The sequence below is a fragment of the Anolis sagrei genome, chromosome 2 (genome assembly GCF_037176765.1).
Source record: "Anolis sagrei isolate rAnoSag1 chromosome 2, rAnoSag1.mat, whole genome shotgun sequence".
Taxonomy (NCBI): domain Eukaryota; kingdom Metazoa; phylum Chordata; class Lepidosauria; order Squamata; family Dactyloidae; genus Anolis; species Anolis sagrei.
In genome coordinates this window covers 98,437,998-98,455,487 of record NC_090022.1, presented here as the reverse complement: position 1 = coordinate 98,455,487, position 17,490 = coordinate 98,437,998, and the positions used below count along the sequence as shown (strand labels likewise).

The 17,490-nt window shown below is 42.8% G+C and overlaps 1 protein-coding gene across 3 annotated transcripts in view; it reads right to left on the bottom strand.

Moving 5' to 3' along the window:
• STK32A (serine/threonine kinase 32A) overlaps nucleotides 1-16,868 on the bottom strand; it is a 107,847-nt gene extending 90,979 nt beyond the window's left edge. Inside the window, exons 1-2 of one of the 3 annotated variants that reach the window (XM_067463711.1) lie at nucleotides 16,566-16,868; nucleotides 134-299 (exon numbers count right to left, since the gene is read on the bottom strand). In XM_067463711.1, coding sequence (XP_067319812.1) covers nucleotides 134-185 — 52 coding nt within the window. In that variant the 5' untranslated portion in view covers nucleotides 186-299; nucleotides 16,566-16,868. Of the gene's footprint in view, nucleotides 1-133; nucleotides 300-8,534; nucleotides 8,573-16,565 lie in introns of those variants that run through there. The other 2 variants (XM_060765136.2, XM_060765137.2) reach the window with 2 other exon arrangements.
• Between the last annotated feature and the right edge of the window lie 622 nt (nucleotides 16,869-17,490).

Sequence of the window (17,490 nt, the reverse complement as noted above, 5' to 3'; positions counted from 1 at the left end):
TATTATTGCTTTCCATTTGCCTTGGTTAGAAAGGGCTGCTATGACCTGTAGTCCAGTAATATTTGGAGGGATGCATGATTTCCTCCCTTAGCACAACTAGGAAAAGGGACTCAGGACACAACTGCATCCTTACCATCATCATTCTCATTAAATGCTGGTGCCTTGCTCGAGGTGTTTGCGCCCATGTTGGATCTCGCTGGAAGATCTGCACTTACACCATCCTTTATTGTAGCCAGTTATGGGCTAATGTATTAACTCACTCAGACTTCAAAGATCGTGAACACTCCTGCCCATGGACCCTGGAGAATTAAAGAAAGGTAGTTCAGTTCAATGGCAGCCAACAGATAAGAGAAGCTCACAAATATATCACATCTTGACAACTGTTAATATGATATAGGAGGTAGAAAAGAGCCACTTATGGATACATAGAAGTAATGCTAACACACATTTCTGCCAATGTGGCTGCCTTCTTATTACAGCAGTATATTTTACTCTTTGGCTTGGCTTGCAGCTGTTTATGAAATCTTCCCTCTGTTTGGTACCAAACATAAGGAACAGAGAACATCCCACATTGTATTGTCGAAGGCTTTCATGGCTGGAATCACTAGGTTCTTGTGGGTTTTTTCGGGCTATATACATGGCTCTATAGCCCAAAAAAAATCCCACATTACTATTATTACCAACATCATCACTGTCAACAGAACTGTTTTATCTACTCTTTGCTGCTTTCAGCTAGGAGCCCAGTGGCACAATGGGTTAAACTCTTGCGCCAGAAGGATTGAAGACCGACAGGTTGCAGGTTCAAATCCAGGGAGGCCATAGATGAGCTCCTTCTGTCAGCTCCAACTCCCCATGCAGGGACATGAGAGAAGCCTCCCACAAGGATGGTAAAACATCAAAACATCCCCTGGGCAACATCCTTGCAGACAGCCAATTCTCTCAAACCAGAAGCAACCTGCAGTTTCTCAAATCGCTTCTGACACGAAAAATAGCTAGGAGTGACCCTGTAGAGAATTAAATAACTTTAAAACTTCATTGTAGTAATAGCATGCAAAAACATGCATTTTATACACAAAGATGCCTCCCCATCTAAACAGTCATCTAAACAATCACTAACTATTTTATGAGATGCTTATGCACAAGCAATGCATAATTAAGATAGATATTTCTCCTATAACAGCTTAATTCACTGGATCTTCTGCAGTCTGCTGTGTAGATTTGTCTGTTAAGGCTTTTGGAAGCAATAACTTCAAGCACCTATGTGTAAACATAATTAATATGGTATCGACCTTGCATATATTGAATGCAAATGAAATGCTTGCTTTAAAATAATATTTTTTTTCTGGCCTATATATTTCAGTTATGTAAAAGAAATTGCTGAGCCACTCTTGAGGACAGGTTTGACCTCTCCTACTGCCACTTTTATTAAGGAAAAAGGAAAAAAGGAATGACATGATCCCACATTCAATTACAGCTATAATGTGATGTTTCCAACTGAAAGGAAAATGAAAACAACTGGAAGTAACCAGTATAAATCTGAAAGCAATATAATATGCAACTAGTTATTTCCAAGCTCTGGTCTCCTCTAGATCACACTTCCACTTGAAAGGTTGATCATGCTGTTTTTTCTGGCAGCCATAACTTAACTCTATTAAGGAAAGATAGAAAAGAAACATGCATGGAATGTAATGTGGTGGATAGCAACATGGGTTTCCTATTACTAACCGCCAGATGCAGCATTAAATTAAACCAGTGGTTCTTAACCTGTGGGCCGCAGACTACCAGTGGGCCACAAAACAAAAATCTGGTCTGTGAGCTTCCTTCCTCTTTATTTATTTTAGTTCCACTCCTTTCGTGCTACCTGTCGCCCCTTCCCTGTCACTGACCAGCCTCACTCCCTTCGATAGACCACATCAGCTCTAGATGATTAAATATGGTTGTCTGTGGGCAAGCAGAGGGCGACTACTGGATGGTATATGTTCTGTATCAGAAACTAGAGCTGATGTGGTCTATCCAATGCAATTTTCTGAATCAGCACCCTAAATAACCAAACCAAATCTAAAGTTGACTGATCTGTAACCCTTTTGGTAGTGATGTTGGAGAATGGTCCCTGGTCAAGTGGTCCCTGGTCAAAAAAAGGTTGGGAACCACTGAATTAAACTGTGAAGACACAAGGCTTGTATAGCAAGAAATGTGCAAAACTATATCCTGCAAAGTATAATAAAATGGATATATAACTGTAAACACAACCAATATCCATATTGGAGCCAACCATCTCTAAAAGTTCTTGAAGTGACTGGTTTTCTCCATCAGACTGAAGCAGTGATTGACATCAATAAGATTCAAATAAAAAGATAACACTGTTATTATTATGTGTCTTCAAGTAAACTCAAACATACAATGACCTTGTTATAGGATATTCTTAGCAAGATTCAGAAGATGTTTGCCATTGCCTTCCATTGCCTTCCTCTTAGGTTTTCACCCAGTGGGTCCCCGTGGCTGAGTGGTGCTCCAAGAATTCCAGTTCAGCACTCAAGTATGGTTTCACAGTACACACAAATACATTTTAATTTTACACTTAAACTTTAAAGGCCCCTCATTCAGATGAGATGCAGATAAAATATTACAAAACTCTCTCCACATGTATAAAATATCTAGGCCCAAATTCTCTGGCCCAGATTTAACACTTACTTTATTTATTGGCTTTAGACATTTAATACTAACAGTAGTTAACAGCACGGGGAGTTCCCACTGCAACCATGATTTGAAAGCAAGGTTTGAAATAGATTTATAATACTGTACATCATCTAAAGGTAAACCTAGTTAACATGGGAGATGGTCACAGCACAGATAAGATCTACTGCAGCAGTTTCAATGTCTTAACCATGATTTAGAGATTTGCAGCTGTGTCAAATATTATCAGATATATCTTCGTAGAAAGGAACACATTAATTTCTTCCTGGTTCAATATTAGGGGAAAACTGTTAACAGGAGAAACAGCAGATGCAACAAAATACTATTATAGCATTTGTCCCTGCCTTTAAAACAATATTTCTAGCCTCATGATTTGAAATTCAATTTGTAGGAGGGTAGCTGTCTGATTCAGCCCCAAGAAAAACCAGACAGTCTGGTGGCACTTTTAAGATTAACCATAATCAAGGTAATTTGGCATAAGATTTGAAGGACTACGGCCTATGCATTTTACCGGTGCCAGGTTTTGTGGTCTTGTGGCTCACTTCATCACCAGTAAAAACCTGGCACCCAGAAAAATGTGTTAGCCTTTAAAATGACACAAGACTCTTTATTGTGTCCAGTCATCTTCATTTGCAGTCAATAAAGTATAAAATCCTCAAATTAAAATACACATTTGATTTTAAAGAAAGCATACAATGCACAGTAAAATGTCTAAAGAGAGGCAGGGCCTTCTCAGTGATGGCCCTCCTGAGCGACATTAGATCAGCCTCTTCCTTCCTAACCTTCAGAAGGAGAGTAAAGACTTGGCTCTGGGAGCAGGCTTTTGGGAAGTAATATAGTGCAATTACTCTTGAGAACTAATGAAGTACAATAACTTTGAAGTGGAATAACGTGCAATTGACTACGGAATGGCCTTAGACTCTGATCCATGGGTGGCGTGTTTTAGCATTGGAATGTATTTTTCATGTTGAATTTCTATAAATTTTAATTCAAAATATTTTATGTCAACATTGTATGTTTCTAGGCACTATGTTAGTGCCACTTGTAAGCTGCCATGAGTCCCCCTCGGGGTAGAGAAAGGCGGAATATAAATAAGGTAAATAAATAAATATTGAAAGTAAACAATACAGCTATACTATTATAAGTGCTCTAGTAAAATTGCCAAATTTAAAGTTTAACTAGCTGCTCTGTAAACAATATTTGATCCTTAAAGGAGATTCTGGGTCTGAGAAAGTCTGAATAGTTGGGAATATTAGTTCTTTTTTGGTGTCTTGATAGTGCTCACAATCAAAGCAAATAAGGTAGATTCAACTTCAATATTTTTGAAGGGCCACCACTGATTGTTTTGTGGGATCTTATTGAATCTTTCATCTAATAAATTTGAAGGGCACTGAACCTTGTCACGGTGAGAGGCTTCCCGTATTTGAGAATCGTTAACCCACATAAATTAGGCATTCCTTCTTTACAAGCAAGACATGGTAGGACCAGTAAATGAAGGGAAGAAGATCTGCATGATCGTTTTTTATGTATTTGAGATGCAATTCTAAAATGCTTTTAGTAAAATTAAAAGATTCAAGTCAAGAGTTTCAGAATAAAAAGGGAAGATCTGATCATGCAACAGAAAGAAAGGGGTTTGGTTATAGGTGTCATGATTTGAGAAGGGTGCTGAAACACTATCCAGGAGGGACAACAATTTTAAAAAAGATCTTCCTGCTTCCTCAGAACATCTAATTTTTTTGCTTTCAGTGGTTCCCAGTGTTGCCTGAGCAGGTCACTTCTCCCTGATGCAAGGTAGCCAGGCTGGCTCTGATAGAATAGGTGGCAAGGAAAGATGGAAGACACTGTGATAAGGAGGAGCACAGTTCACTTCTTACCTTCATTATATGTAAGACATGTTTTGGAGTGAGGGAGGCCCCAGATTCTCATACAGCAACTTTCAAACTTTGGAAATAATTTAGAAAACTGCTTTGCATGCTATCAATTTGTTCTCTGTGGCTGTTAAAGAGATGCAGTATCTTCGGGTATAGTATTATATCAGTTTGAGAACATTTTAACCACCATGGCTCAATGCTATAGAATTCTGGAATTTGCCATAGAAAATTGCACACAGCACCTCAGCTGAGGAAGAGTAAAAGTGGTATTAAATCTGCTATAATTCTGCAGTGTATCTACACCTTTCATCAAATGGAGCCACTGAGTTTTGTTTTTTTGTCGTGCCAGGAGCAAGTCGCTTCTGGTGTGAGAGAATTGGCCGTCTGCAAGGACGTTGCCCAGGGGACGCCCAGATGATTTGATGTTTTTATCATCCTTGTGGGAGGCTTCTCTCATGTCCCCGCATGAAGAGCTGGAGCTGATAGAGGGAGCTCATCCGCCTCTACCCGGATTCAAACCTGCGACTTGTCGGTCTTCAGTCCTGCCGGTACAGGGGTTTAACCCACTGCTCCGAGCCCCTGGTGGTAAAGTGGGTTAAACCCTTGTGCCTGCAGGTCAGCAGTTTGAATCCGGGGAGACTGGGTTGAGCTCCCTCTGTCAGCTCCAGCTCCCCATGCGGGGACATGAGAGAAGCCTCCCATAAGGATGATGAAATCTCAAACAGCCAGGCATCCTTGCAGACAGCCAATTCTCTCATACCAGAAGTAACTTGCAGTTTCGCAAGTCACTCCTGACACGGGGGGAAAAATCAAACAAAAACAAATCAGAGGGACCATCAAATATTCAGAAAGAACCGCAAACAGGATTGTATTTATGGTTAGGAAGCCCACTTAAAATTCTTATAGGACTCCAGCTGGGGTGAAAATTGCCAAGTCACTTCATAAGCAGTTAAGACTTTGCAGACCTTGGTCTCCTTTAGTTGACTGAAAATCATTACAAAGTCAGGGTGGGGGCAATGAAAAGAGTTTTAAGTCTATCCAAAGAAAATGGGAAGGAAAGCAGGAGGGTAGTTGGAGAAATTGGCTGGAAGCACTACTAAAGATAAGGGAGATTTATTCACCTGTTACAGAAGCATATGAAACCAAAAGGTAATAGGAATCCTATTCTGAGACTATTGTCTGAGCCGGCTTTTTTTCTCAGCTCAGGAAGGATTATGGTTTAGGAATCAACATGAATCGTTCATATACAAGATCAAAGCTCTATTTCAATTCTGTTTCTATTGGCTTGGCAATGGCTTTAGCTTAGCTTGCTCTGTCTGGACATTAAGCCTGGGTTTTATGTGTTTTAAAGTGCTGCATACTTTTTCCTAAATGCTAGAGAAGTGACAGCCCTGCAACTTTGTTATCCCTACATAGCAGACTAATAGGTATCTTTCTGTTAAAGAGCTCTTTCTAACCAAAACACTTTCATATGATTACATATGCTTTCACAAGAAGAAGCTGGTTCATAAAAAGAGGGAATTACTCTTCATCACTTTTAATCTCTTAACTTCAAAATGTTATTTATTCATTTAATAAAGGCTGACAGACCTTATTTTACGGCTGACGGTTGCACCATTTTTATGGATTCTGGTACATAGATCATTTGCATCTTCCATTTATGATTATGTTTTGGTTTTTTATTTTATCTTATGTATTGTTTGATTTTGTGACTTTAATTATTTATTCATTCTGTACATCGGCTCAAATGCCATTAATCCAAGAATACAATTATACATTTCCAAATAAAAAACAAATTCCACTTCTGATCCCAGCTTCTCCCATTCATTTGATCAAATTTCATCTTTTTATTACAAACACTTCACTCTTACAAACTTCTGTTCTTTGCAGCCACCAAAATGTCCCAGCTGTCTTCTAGCTATGTTGTGGTACTACCTGTGACGTAATATAAAATAAACCACGTGGTTTATTTCACTTCTGATTAGCCCACGCACTGCCTTGCCAGAGAAAGAAACTATGCCACGTAGGTGAATAATAAAGAACAAGTAGTTTACTCTTCCTAGTTCAGAACAACATATGTACAATGTGATCAGTTGCAACAACTCACATAATGTATTTTTATGAGATTTAAAATGGTCCTTCTTTGTCAATGTGGATAAAGCCCTTCAGCAGCTCATGAAGCATGAGCACACTCCAAACTCTCTCTCTCTCTCTCTCTCTTTGCGCTTCACTCTTCTCACTCTGCATGTGCATAGCTCAAGCCTGAACAAAAATATAACGGTAACCAAAAGTCCCAGGCTCAGCCCTCTCCCTGAGCATTGCCTGACCAGTCAGCTTCATGCATTTTATTTTACAGTTGACACACACACACTCACTGATTCCTTGCATGCTCCAACATCAACCACAAAGAAAAGCTGTATGCTCTAATTCAAGAACACTAGACAAGACCTTAAAATAACATACACTTAGGTCCCAATTCATATTCTTTATAACACAACAGTATAAAATTACATCTAAGCAGTATTGCTTTCAGTAGGATTTAAATACACACAGGTCCTCACTGGACTAAAAACACGGAAAGTAATACAAACCAGTGAAGTATGACTTCATGGAGTGTCATTCAAGAAGAAGTTACAACTTTTGCCTTACTTGCTTAGCATATTTGGGAATGAAAGTTGTGAACATGGGTGCTCTTAGCTTACACCTGTGGCTTTCCCCAGGAGAGGCTTAAGAAAGCAGCGAGAAGTGGGGCAGATGATGGGAACATTCAGATGTTATAAAAGAGGGTTTGAAAATATTTTGGGATTTTTGAGTTATGAACTTTTCAGAACCTACAGAAGGAACTGCCAGGCCCATAGGTTTTTTTCAAAGACCTCCATAATTAATTTTCAAATTAATCAATAATCTGTATACTGGTACTTCGGATGTATCAAGGACCAATAGTGCTATCCAGAACTCTATTACACAGATAACTTTTTCCAACAAAATATTATTCATCTTTTATGCTCAGAACACTTTTTTCAACCTCTGGAAACTATAATTCACGCAAGCTGAAGTTTCAACATAGTAACAGAACCAAACGTTCCCAGAATGGTCATCAGCATAATGTTTATCTTCACCTATATGACCTGAAACATTTTAGACTAGGAGGTATTAACATAGCTTATCAATGACAGCATGCCCCCCCTCCCTCTTTTTTAGTTACTAGCTGTGTCTATTCTCTGACATTTCAGTTCCCATATACTGTACAAATGTATAGCCACTTGTTCACATGTAGAAAAAAAAAACATAGGGTTGAATTCTCCAGATGCTTAAGTCACTAGTGACTTATCTCTCATTCTCTCTCATGTATGTATAAATCTCAAGAAAAGAAACTCATCTCAAGAAAAGAAACTCATCAAATCTCCATTTTGGCTACCATAATGAAACTCTCTATTTTAAAAGTTCAAACAAGATGATAGTTTGATTTAGCACAGTGGCTAAAACAGCCAAAATCGTTAATACAGACTTTTGTAACCTTTTTACTCTAGAGCAGGCATGTCCAAAATCCAGCCCAGGGGCCAATTGCAGCCGATTTCCACTGGGCCTCGTTCTCCTGCCCCCCCTTCCTTTACTTCCTCCCTCCCTTTCTTGACTTCCTGCCTTCCTTCTTGGGGATCAGGGTCCTGGAGAAGGTGGGCTCCTCGGGAGGAAAGAGAGAAAAATGATGGCTTCTTGCATCCCTTCCTCCTGATTATGCATCACCTTCTCCTCAGGTGGCTCTGTCTCAGTGGCCCCTTGTCTCTCCCTCTCTTCCCCTTAAACTTTTTCTTTATTTTTTTAAAAAATAATGTTTATTATCAGAATATACGGTTAACCATTTTTCCAAAAATGCAACAATGAAGAACCAATATCTATGACAGGAAAGGACGTGGTATTTTGAAAAACACATATGCATATATTTAACATCTTAATACAATGTATACATACCACCATTAAGCATATTAGCATTTCATTTTCTTTATTTCTTTGCAAATGAAGGCTCCCCAATTGCCCTGCTTGCCCCAGGCACTCGCTGCTGCAGCTGCTTAGCCAGGAAGGGCCGGCCACACCTGCTTGACTTATCTCTTGACTTCCTTCACCACTCTACCTTCATCCCGAGTTGCCACCCCACATTTTCCAAAAAGGCAACCCTTCACTGCAGCCCCTCCCTTGGGAAGTAAAAGGGAGAAACAGGTGGTAACTATAAGCCCCCCTGCCACAATCAAAGCCCTCCTGACAGATGGCCATGCCACCTTTGCTGAAAAACCTCCAGAGAAAGATACAACGCCAGACTCTGAGGCAGCATATGCCACTGTCTGAAACGACTTGAAAGCACACAACAACAATCCTAATTAACTTGACTCTCACCAGCCAAAAGCAGGTCCACGCTTCCCATTGAAAGGATGGGACATTTATGTTGGTTAAAATTGTTCTTCGTGTTATATATTGTATTGTTCGCACTTTAGACGCACTTTAAACACATACAGGAGAACCATAGGCTCTTGGACGAATCTCAATGGATTGTCCTTGACGAATGCACCGGGGATGTCAAGGAGGAGGACAACACTTTTCACCTACACAATTCACACCAACAGGATCACTTTTCTGGAGACCTACACACTACATTGCACAAAAGGGGCCCTGTCATTCCTGAAAGTAAACAGGTCTTGGTAGTAGGCGACTCCCTCCTTAGAGGAACAGAAGCTGTCATTTCCAGACCAGATGGGATGGCTCGAGAAATATGCTGCCTACCGGGGGCAAAAATACACCATATCACTCAGAGGCTCACCAGGCTCCTCAAGCCCTATCACCGTCCTCCCCTCATGTTGATTCATGTAGGAACCAATGATACTGCAAGGCATACGTTTCAAAAGATCACAAATGATTTTCGAGCTCTAGGAGCAAAGCTAAAAGAATGTAATGTACAGGTGGTCTTTTCATCCCTCCTCCCTGTTGTAAGACACGGACCCACAAGAGCCAGAAAAATAGTACATGTCAATGACTGGCTTAGAAAATGGTGTCAGGAGGAACGCTTTGGCTTCCTCGACCATGGCCTGCTTTTCCAGGAGGATGGCCTACTGGCAAGGGATGGGGTGCATCTCACACAAGTAGGAAAACACCTTTTTGCTCACAGACTCGCAAACCTCATTAGACGCACTTTAAACTAGGTCCACCGGGGGAGGGGGAACACTCCTCCCGAACACTACTTTACCCATAATGTCTGGGAATCGCCAGAAGGCTAAACGGAGGGCTGCACAAACACAACAAGGACCAAGTACCAAAAGCACAATAATCCCAATTAAACAGCTCAAGGGAAGATCCCAGGGGCTCACATGTCTTTACACTAATGCACAGAGCATGGGAAATAAACAAGATGAACTCCAACTTTTAGCACAACACCACAAATATGATATCATAGCCATCACTGAAACCTGGTGGGATGACTCCTATCGCTGGAATGTAGATATTGAGGGGTATAACCTCTTTCACAGAAACCGAACAAAGGGGAGAGGAGGCGCAGTAGCCTTATATGTCAAAAACTCTTATGCTGCAGAAGAGATTCAAGACAGCAATCTGGGAAACCTGCTTGAAATCATCTGGATAAGAATCAAGGGAACTGGGACTCAAAAAGATGTCGTTGTAGGCGTCTACTACAGACCCCCAAGCCAGGAGGAAGAACTTGATGAAGTCTTCTGCCAACAGTTGACCAAACAGGCACAGAAAAGAGATGTAGTAGTCATGGGCGATTTCAACTATCCCGATATTTGCTGGAAAACAAAATCGGCCAAGAGTACAAGGTCCAACAAATTCCTCGCTTGCCTTGCAGACAATTTCATGGTCCAGAAGGTAGAAGAGGCAACAAGGGGATTGGCTACTCTTGATCTCATCCTAACAAATGCGGAGGACCTGATCGATGCGGTCGAAGTGGTAGGAACCTTAGGGGCAAGTGACCATGTGCTCCTGCAATTTGAGGTACAAAGGAAGGCCGAAACTAAGACAGGTCAAACCCGCATTTTGGACTTTAGGAGAGCTGATTTCCAAAAAATGAAGGAAACGCTGAGCAGCATTCCGTGGACACAGATACTAAAAGACAAGGGAGTTATGGATGGATGGGAATTTCTCAAGAGTGAAATACTCAAGGCGCAATTGCAAACCGTGCCAACAAAGAGAAAAAATAGGACAAGTGCAAAGAAGCCAGAATGGATGTCCAAAGAACTTCTAACTGTGCTAAGACACAAAAGAGACATGCACAAGAAGTGGAAAAAGGGAGAAATCACCAAAGAAGAATTCAAACAAATAGCCAACACCTGTAGGGAAAAGGTCCGCAAGGCTAAAGCAAAAAACGAGCTCAGACTTGCCAGGGACATTAAAAACAATAAAAAGGGCTTCTATTCTTATGTCAGTAGAAAAAGGAAAAACAAGGAGGCGATAGGACCTCTTCGAGGAGAAGATGGGGCAATGCTGACAGGGGATAGGGAAAAGGCAGAACTACTTAATGCCTTCTTTGCCTCGGTCTTCTCACAAAAAGAGAGTCTTCAACCTCAGCAAGATGGAGTTGATGAGGGATTGGAGGACATCCAATTCCAAATTGGGAAAGAAGTCGTCCAGGAATACCTGGCCGCTCTTAATGAGTTCAAGTCCCCAGGGCCAGATCAACTACACCCCAGAGTATTGAAGGAACTAGCGGAAGTCATTTCGGAACCATTGGCAACCATCTTTGAGAGTTCTTGGAGAACGGGAGAAGTTCCAGCAGATTGGAGGAGGGCCAATGTAGTCCCAATCTTCAAGAAGGGAAAAAAGGATGACCCAAACAACTACCGTCCGGTCAGCCTCACGTCGATACCGGGCAAGATTCTGGAAAAGATTGTTAAGGAAGCGGTCTGCAAACACTTAGAAACAAATGCAGTCATCGCTAAAAGTCAACATGGATTTATCAAAAACAAGTCATGCCAGACTAATCTGATCTCTTTCTTCGATAGAGCTACAAGCTGGGTAGATGCGGGGAATGCCGTGGATGTAGCGTACCTGGATTTCAGTAAGGCCTTCGACAAGGACCCCCATGACCTTCTGGCAAGGAAACTAGTCCAATGTGGGCTAGGCAAAACTACGGTGAGGTGGATCTGTAATTGGTTAAGTGGACGAACACAGAGAGTGCTCACTAATGCTTCCTCTTCATCTTGGAAAGAAGTGACAAGTGGAGTGCCGCAGGGTTCCGTCCTGGGCCCGGTCCTGTTCAACATCTTTATTAATGACTTAGATGAAGGGCTAGAAGGCATGATCATCAAGTTTGCAGACGACACCAAATTGGGAGGGATAGCCAATAGTCCAGAGGACAGGAGCAGAATTCAAAACGATCTTGACAGATTAGAGAGATGGGCCAAAACTAACAAAATGAAGTTCAACAGTGACAAATGCAAGATACTCCACTTTGGCAGAAAAAAATGAAATGCAAAGATACAGAATGGGGGATGCCTGGCTCGAGAGCAGTACGTGTGAAAAAGATCTTGGAGTCCTCATGGACAACAAGTTAAACATGAGCCAACAATGTGATGTGGCGGCAAAAAAAGCCAATGGGATTTTGGCCTGCATCAATAGGAGCATAGTGTCTAGATCTAAGGAAGTAATGCTACCCCTCTATTCTGCTTTGGTTAGACCACATCTGGAATATTGTGTCCAATTCTGGGCACTACAATTCAAGAGAGATATTGACAAGCTGGAATGTGTCCAGAGGAGAGCGACTAAAATGATCAAGGGTCTGGAGAACAAGCCCTATGAGGAGCGGCTTAGGGAACTGGGCATTTTTAGCCTGAAGAAGAGAAGGCTGAGAGGAGATATGATAGCCATGTATAAATATGTGAGAGGAAGCCACAGGGAGGAGGGAGCAAGCTTGTTTTCTGCTTCCCTGGAGACTAGGACGCGGAACAATGGCTTCAAACTACAAGAGAGGAGATTCCATCTGAACATTAGGAAGAACTTCCTGACTGTGAGAGCCGTTCAGCAGTGGAACTCTCTGCCCCGGAGTGTGGTGGAGGCTCCTTCTTTGGAAGCTTTTAAGCAGAGGCTGGGTGGCCATTTGTCAGGGGTGATTTGAATGCAATATTCCTGCTTCTTGGCAGGGGGTTGGACTGGATGGCCCATGAAGTCTCTTCCAACTCTTTGATTCTATGATTCTTTTTGCACTACAAATAAGACATATGCAGTGTGCATAGGAATGTGTTTGTATTTTTTTCAAACTATAGTCTGGCCTTCCAAGAGTCTGAAGAACCATGAACTGGCCCTCGACTTAAAAAGTTTGGACACCCCTGCGCTATAGGAAGCACTAAAATATTGTTTGGGTATCAGGGAAGCTCTGCATACAAATTCTTAAATCGACAACTCAAAGAGAATGGGTATCATTGGGGTTTTTTGGGAAGGGGGTAATTTCATTCACTATCTCTGGTGGATCTTCTAGCTGCCTCTCGCAGAACCCTAGATTACAATTAACTCTGGCTGAGAAGCACTGCATGAATAGATTAAGTATACAATGTAAAATCCTTTTCCCCTTTCTCTTTTGTTTGCAGCTAACTAGGAAAGGGAGAAATACCTTGGAAAAAGCCAAAGGAGTATTTGTTTTAAGAACAATAACATTAAAAAATTGTTTTGCAAAATCAGTGGGAAAAACATGTTATTTCTTTGGGTACTTCTGTTTTGGTGATAAGAAAAAACACAGAATAGTACATGACACTATGCAGTGATAACATCTGTCAACCTGGATGCTAACATTATGTCTCATTATAAGCAGCTATAAAACTCAGTTGCCATATCCTTTATATTCACTTGTTATATAGGAGCATGCATATTTTCACTGGTATTCATTTCCCTGCTGGCACATTACTGACACATGAAAATCTCAGGAGAGTCATGTCTTGTCTTTTTGAAAATTGTGAGTGGTTTCTATCTGCCAAGTTTGAGGACTTTCAAAGATACTGTGTGACTTTCATGTATTAGATGCTTTGCATCTCCTTGTGGGGAGAAAAAGTGGTGTATAAATAAACATCATCATACAAATACCTATTAAATCCCTCTCTTATGTCTCACCCCAGTTTGCTATTCAGTTCATCACAAATCTGAATGTTGATTATCAGAGAAATCATAACTACGTTTACTCAAAAATATGTCCCACTGTGTTCAACAAGACCTATCACCTCACAAGCTTGTTTTAGGATTACAGCCTCTATCTTTTAAATAAGAACTATGTGCTACAGTTTTGGTTTGTACCATAACATGTTTTTTTTTTCATGTCAGGAGCAACTTGAGAAACTTCAAGTTGCTTCTGGTGTGAGAGAATTGGCCATATGAAAGGACATTGCCCAGGGGACATCCGGATGTTTTACCATCTTGTGGGAGGCTTCTCTCATATCCCCGCATGGAAAGCTGGAGCTGACAGATGGGAGCTCACCCGCTTCCCAGATTTGAAGTGCTAACCTTTTGGTCAGCAGTCCTGCCAGCACAAGGGTTTAATCCATCGCACCATGGAGGCTCCTTATAACATATGATGATATTCAGGAAACAAATTCTCCATTCAATATCCAGAGGGTTTGGAAAGGACAAATGTGTTGAACAATGTATTTTTTGTCATTTATTGGTTTAGCCCATTTTTATGGATTAAAGAAAAAAACACTGTTAGCCAATGGGTAAAGATCAGCAGTTTGAAAACATCATATTGATTTTAATTCCACATAAATATACATGTTAATTAGTTAGATAACTGAAAAGCAAGAAATCTGTCAGCCCTTGTCTTCCTCTTCTGTCTCTTATTACATTTCAAAACATTGGTGAACTTTATTAATTGGTTACTGCATCGCTCCATAGAGTTCCAGCTTTGTAATGCTCAGATGTTATCTCTTTATTGATCACAATATTCATGGCTCCATTAATGGAATAGCAGACTAATAACTGGAAGAGGGAAAAAGGGCAGGAGGGAGCATAGCATGGGGGTAAATCAAAACTATTGATTCAAACGGCATGTGTTTTAGAGACTGTGCCCTTACTCAGGCCACATGCATGCCAAGTTATCGAAATGAAAAACATACTTAAAGGGAATGAGCACACACAAGCTTAAGGCAAAAAAAAACAAAAACCCAAGACAGAAAAATGGGATTACAAAAGCAACATTTGCAGATTGCATTATCTCAGATGAGAATACAGGAGCTAAACCAGACATGGGCAAACTTTCTAACTTGGGGGCCACTTGGTGAGCCAAAGCAGAGTGGGTGAGCCAGGAGGGGGTTCTCCCCAAGTCCCCTGCCTGCCCTTTCCTCCCCTTCCTCTTCTCTTGGAGGAAGAAAGTGTGGATCCCAAAAAGGTCAGCTTTCATCAGGATGAGATGGTGGACGGGAGAGGGAAAGTGTATCCATTTGACCCTGTATTGCCTACTCCTGGTATAGAATCTTAGAATCCTAGAGCTGGAAGAGACCTCCAAGGGCCATCCAGTCCAACCCCCTGACATGCAAGAAGGCTCGATCAAAGCACCCCAGACAGACAGCCTCTATGGAAAAGCCTCCAGAGAAGGAAACTCCACCACACTTTGAGGCTGCCTATGATGCTCTCCAGGAAGTTCTTCCTAATCTTTTCAGTCAAATCTCTTTCCCTGCCATTTGCAGTCATTGCTCTCTTGTGCCCTGGTCTCTAGAGTAGCACAAAGACAGCCCCCCCCCCTCCTCCTCCTCCTCCACAGGACACCCTTGGACATCTTGAAACATGGCTCTCATGTTCCCTCTCTACTTTTTCTTCTTCAAACTAAACATGCCCTGAGAGGAAAGGAGGAAGGAAAAAGAGAAGGAAGGAAGGTAAAGGATGGATGGATGGAAGGAAGGAAGGAAGGAAGGAAGGGAATGGTGAGAGGGACAAAGAGGGAGGGAAAGGAAGGAAGGAAGGAAGGAAGGAAGGAAGGAAGGAGAAAGAGAAAGGAAGGAGGGAGGGGGGAGGAAAGAGGGAAGGAAGGGTGGAAGAGAATGAAGGAGGGAGAAGGAAGAAAAGACAAAAGGGATGGAAGGGAAGGAGAAAGATGGAGGTAAGGAAGGGAGGAATGGAAAAAGGAAGGAATGAGAGAAGGAAGGATGGAAAGGATGATGTGAGATAGGAGGGTCTCAGAAAAGAGGCCAAGGGGCCACTACCTCCCCCCCCCCCCCCCGCACCTGGATTTGCCCATGCCTGAGGTAAACCAGTCTGAATAAATGCAATCTATTTGATAAAAGGGGGACTGCAATTATAGTATCCCAAGTTTGGGGGAAGACTTATTTTATTTTAAAAGTTTGAGAGGATGCTGCAGTTAAGCAAGAAACTGGTCACTCATGGAGAGAGAGAAAAGAGAGATAATATCTGTATTCTAAATTCTGGGCACTACTCAAAATGCAAAACTGAATGAGCCAATGTATTTCAGCGCACACTGGAATTCCATGCCTGTCTTTAAACCGTTCTGATCCCTCAATATAAATATATAACTATTAAGAAGGAACTTGGATAGTTAAAGCCTTTGGTTAACTTGGGGCCCTTCCATACAGCCCTATATCCCAGAATATCAAGGCAGGAAATCCCAAAATATCTGCTTTGAACTGAAATATTTGGCAGTGTGGACTCGGATAACCCAGTTCAAAGCAGATATTGTGGGATTTCATGCCTTGATATTCTGGGATATAGGGCTCTGTGGAAGGGCCTGGGATAATAGAACCAAAGTAACTAAAGCTTGTTCCGATTCTATGGCCATTGTGGCTTGAGATGCGTACACACTGCGATTCATTACTGAAGATGTCCCCATCACACTAGAGAATGATTCCACTTTAAAAGCGAGAGAGGAAAGAAAAAGTTAACTCCTGCCCAAGCTAGCACTCCCAAACTACCGGCAAATCGGTGAAAGCAAGAGAGGTCGCGCTCCTTGGCTGGTTGGAAACCTTGGAGGGCAAAAGCAAAAAGCAAAGACCGACCTGGGTTTCTTCTTACCTTGTTTGAGGAAGGGCAGAGAAGAGAGAAGCAAGGGAGGCAGGCAGGCAGGCAGGCAGGAGCACCAACAACCTGCAGCTGCGGCGCCGGGCAGGAGACGGGTGGCGGGGGGAAAGAAGGCGCGCGCAGGGCAGGAGGCGGGAGCCTTGCGCGTGCCGCCCTCGCGAGCCAGGGTCCCTCCTGAAGGCAAGGCAAGGCAAGGCAAGGGCAGGTTGGGCGCAGGAGGCAGAGCCCCGAGCCTCCCCCTCTCCCTCTCCCTCTTGCGGGGAAGCTCTCCTTTGGCAGATTGCAGGAGGAGCCTGCAGTAGTCACAGTCTCAAGGCTTGGGGGGGGGGGGGGACCAGACCCCAGGCAGGGATGGCGCCCAGAGGACGGGGAGTCAAGGCGGGGGGAGAGCGCGAGGCCTGAGGGGGCGGGGAGGAGGAGGAGGAGGAGGCCTCCCCCGGCGCACACTCGCAGCCCCTGCTTCTTCTCCGCCTTGGCAGGCTCTCTCCAACTGCAGGCGAGTCGCAAAGGCGAGCAGCGGATGGGACGTTGTTGGGCTGCCTTTCCCTTTTCTCTTTCCCAAATCCTCACTTTGTTTCAGGCTCATCACGTCCCGGGACGAGGGCGATCCTTTGGTGACCCGTTCGTTTCCTCTCTGCGCGGGACCCACACCTCCTCCGCCGGATTGCCACCAAGTCCTGCAAAGAATGCTGCAACGACTGCGTGACCGGCTTTTGAGTTTTTGGGAGACGGCGAGGGGGAGTCCACCTCCACGCACCCCCCCCCCCCCCAAGAAATATCTGCATTAAACCCATGCATCGCATGCAGCACGCCTTTTCTGTCTCATTCAGGGCGGCTTTGATCCGGAACGGAGCTGAGTCCGCTCCTTGGCCTCAATCCAGCGGTGCCTTGATCGTGCTGGGTGGTTCGGGAGTCTGCC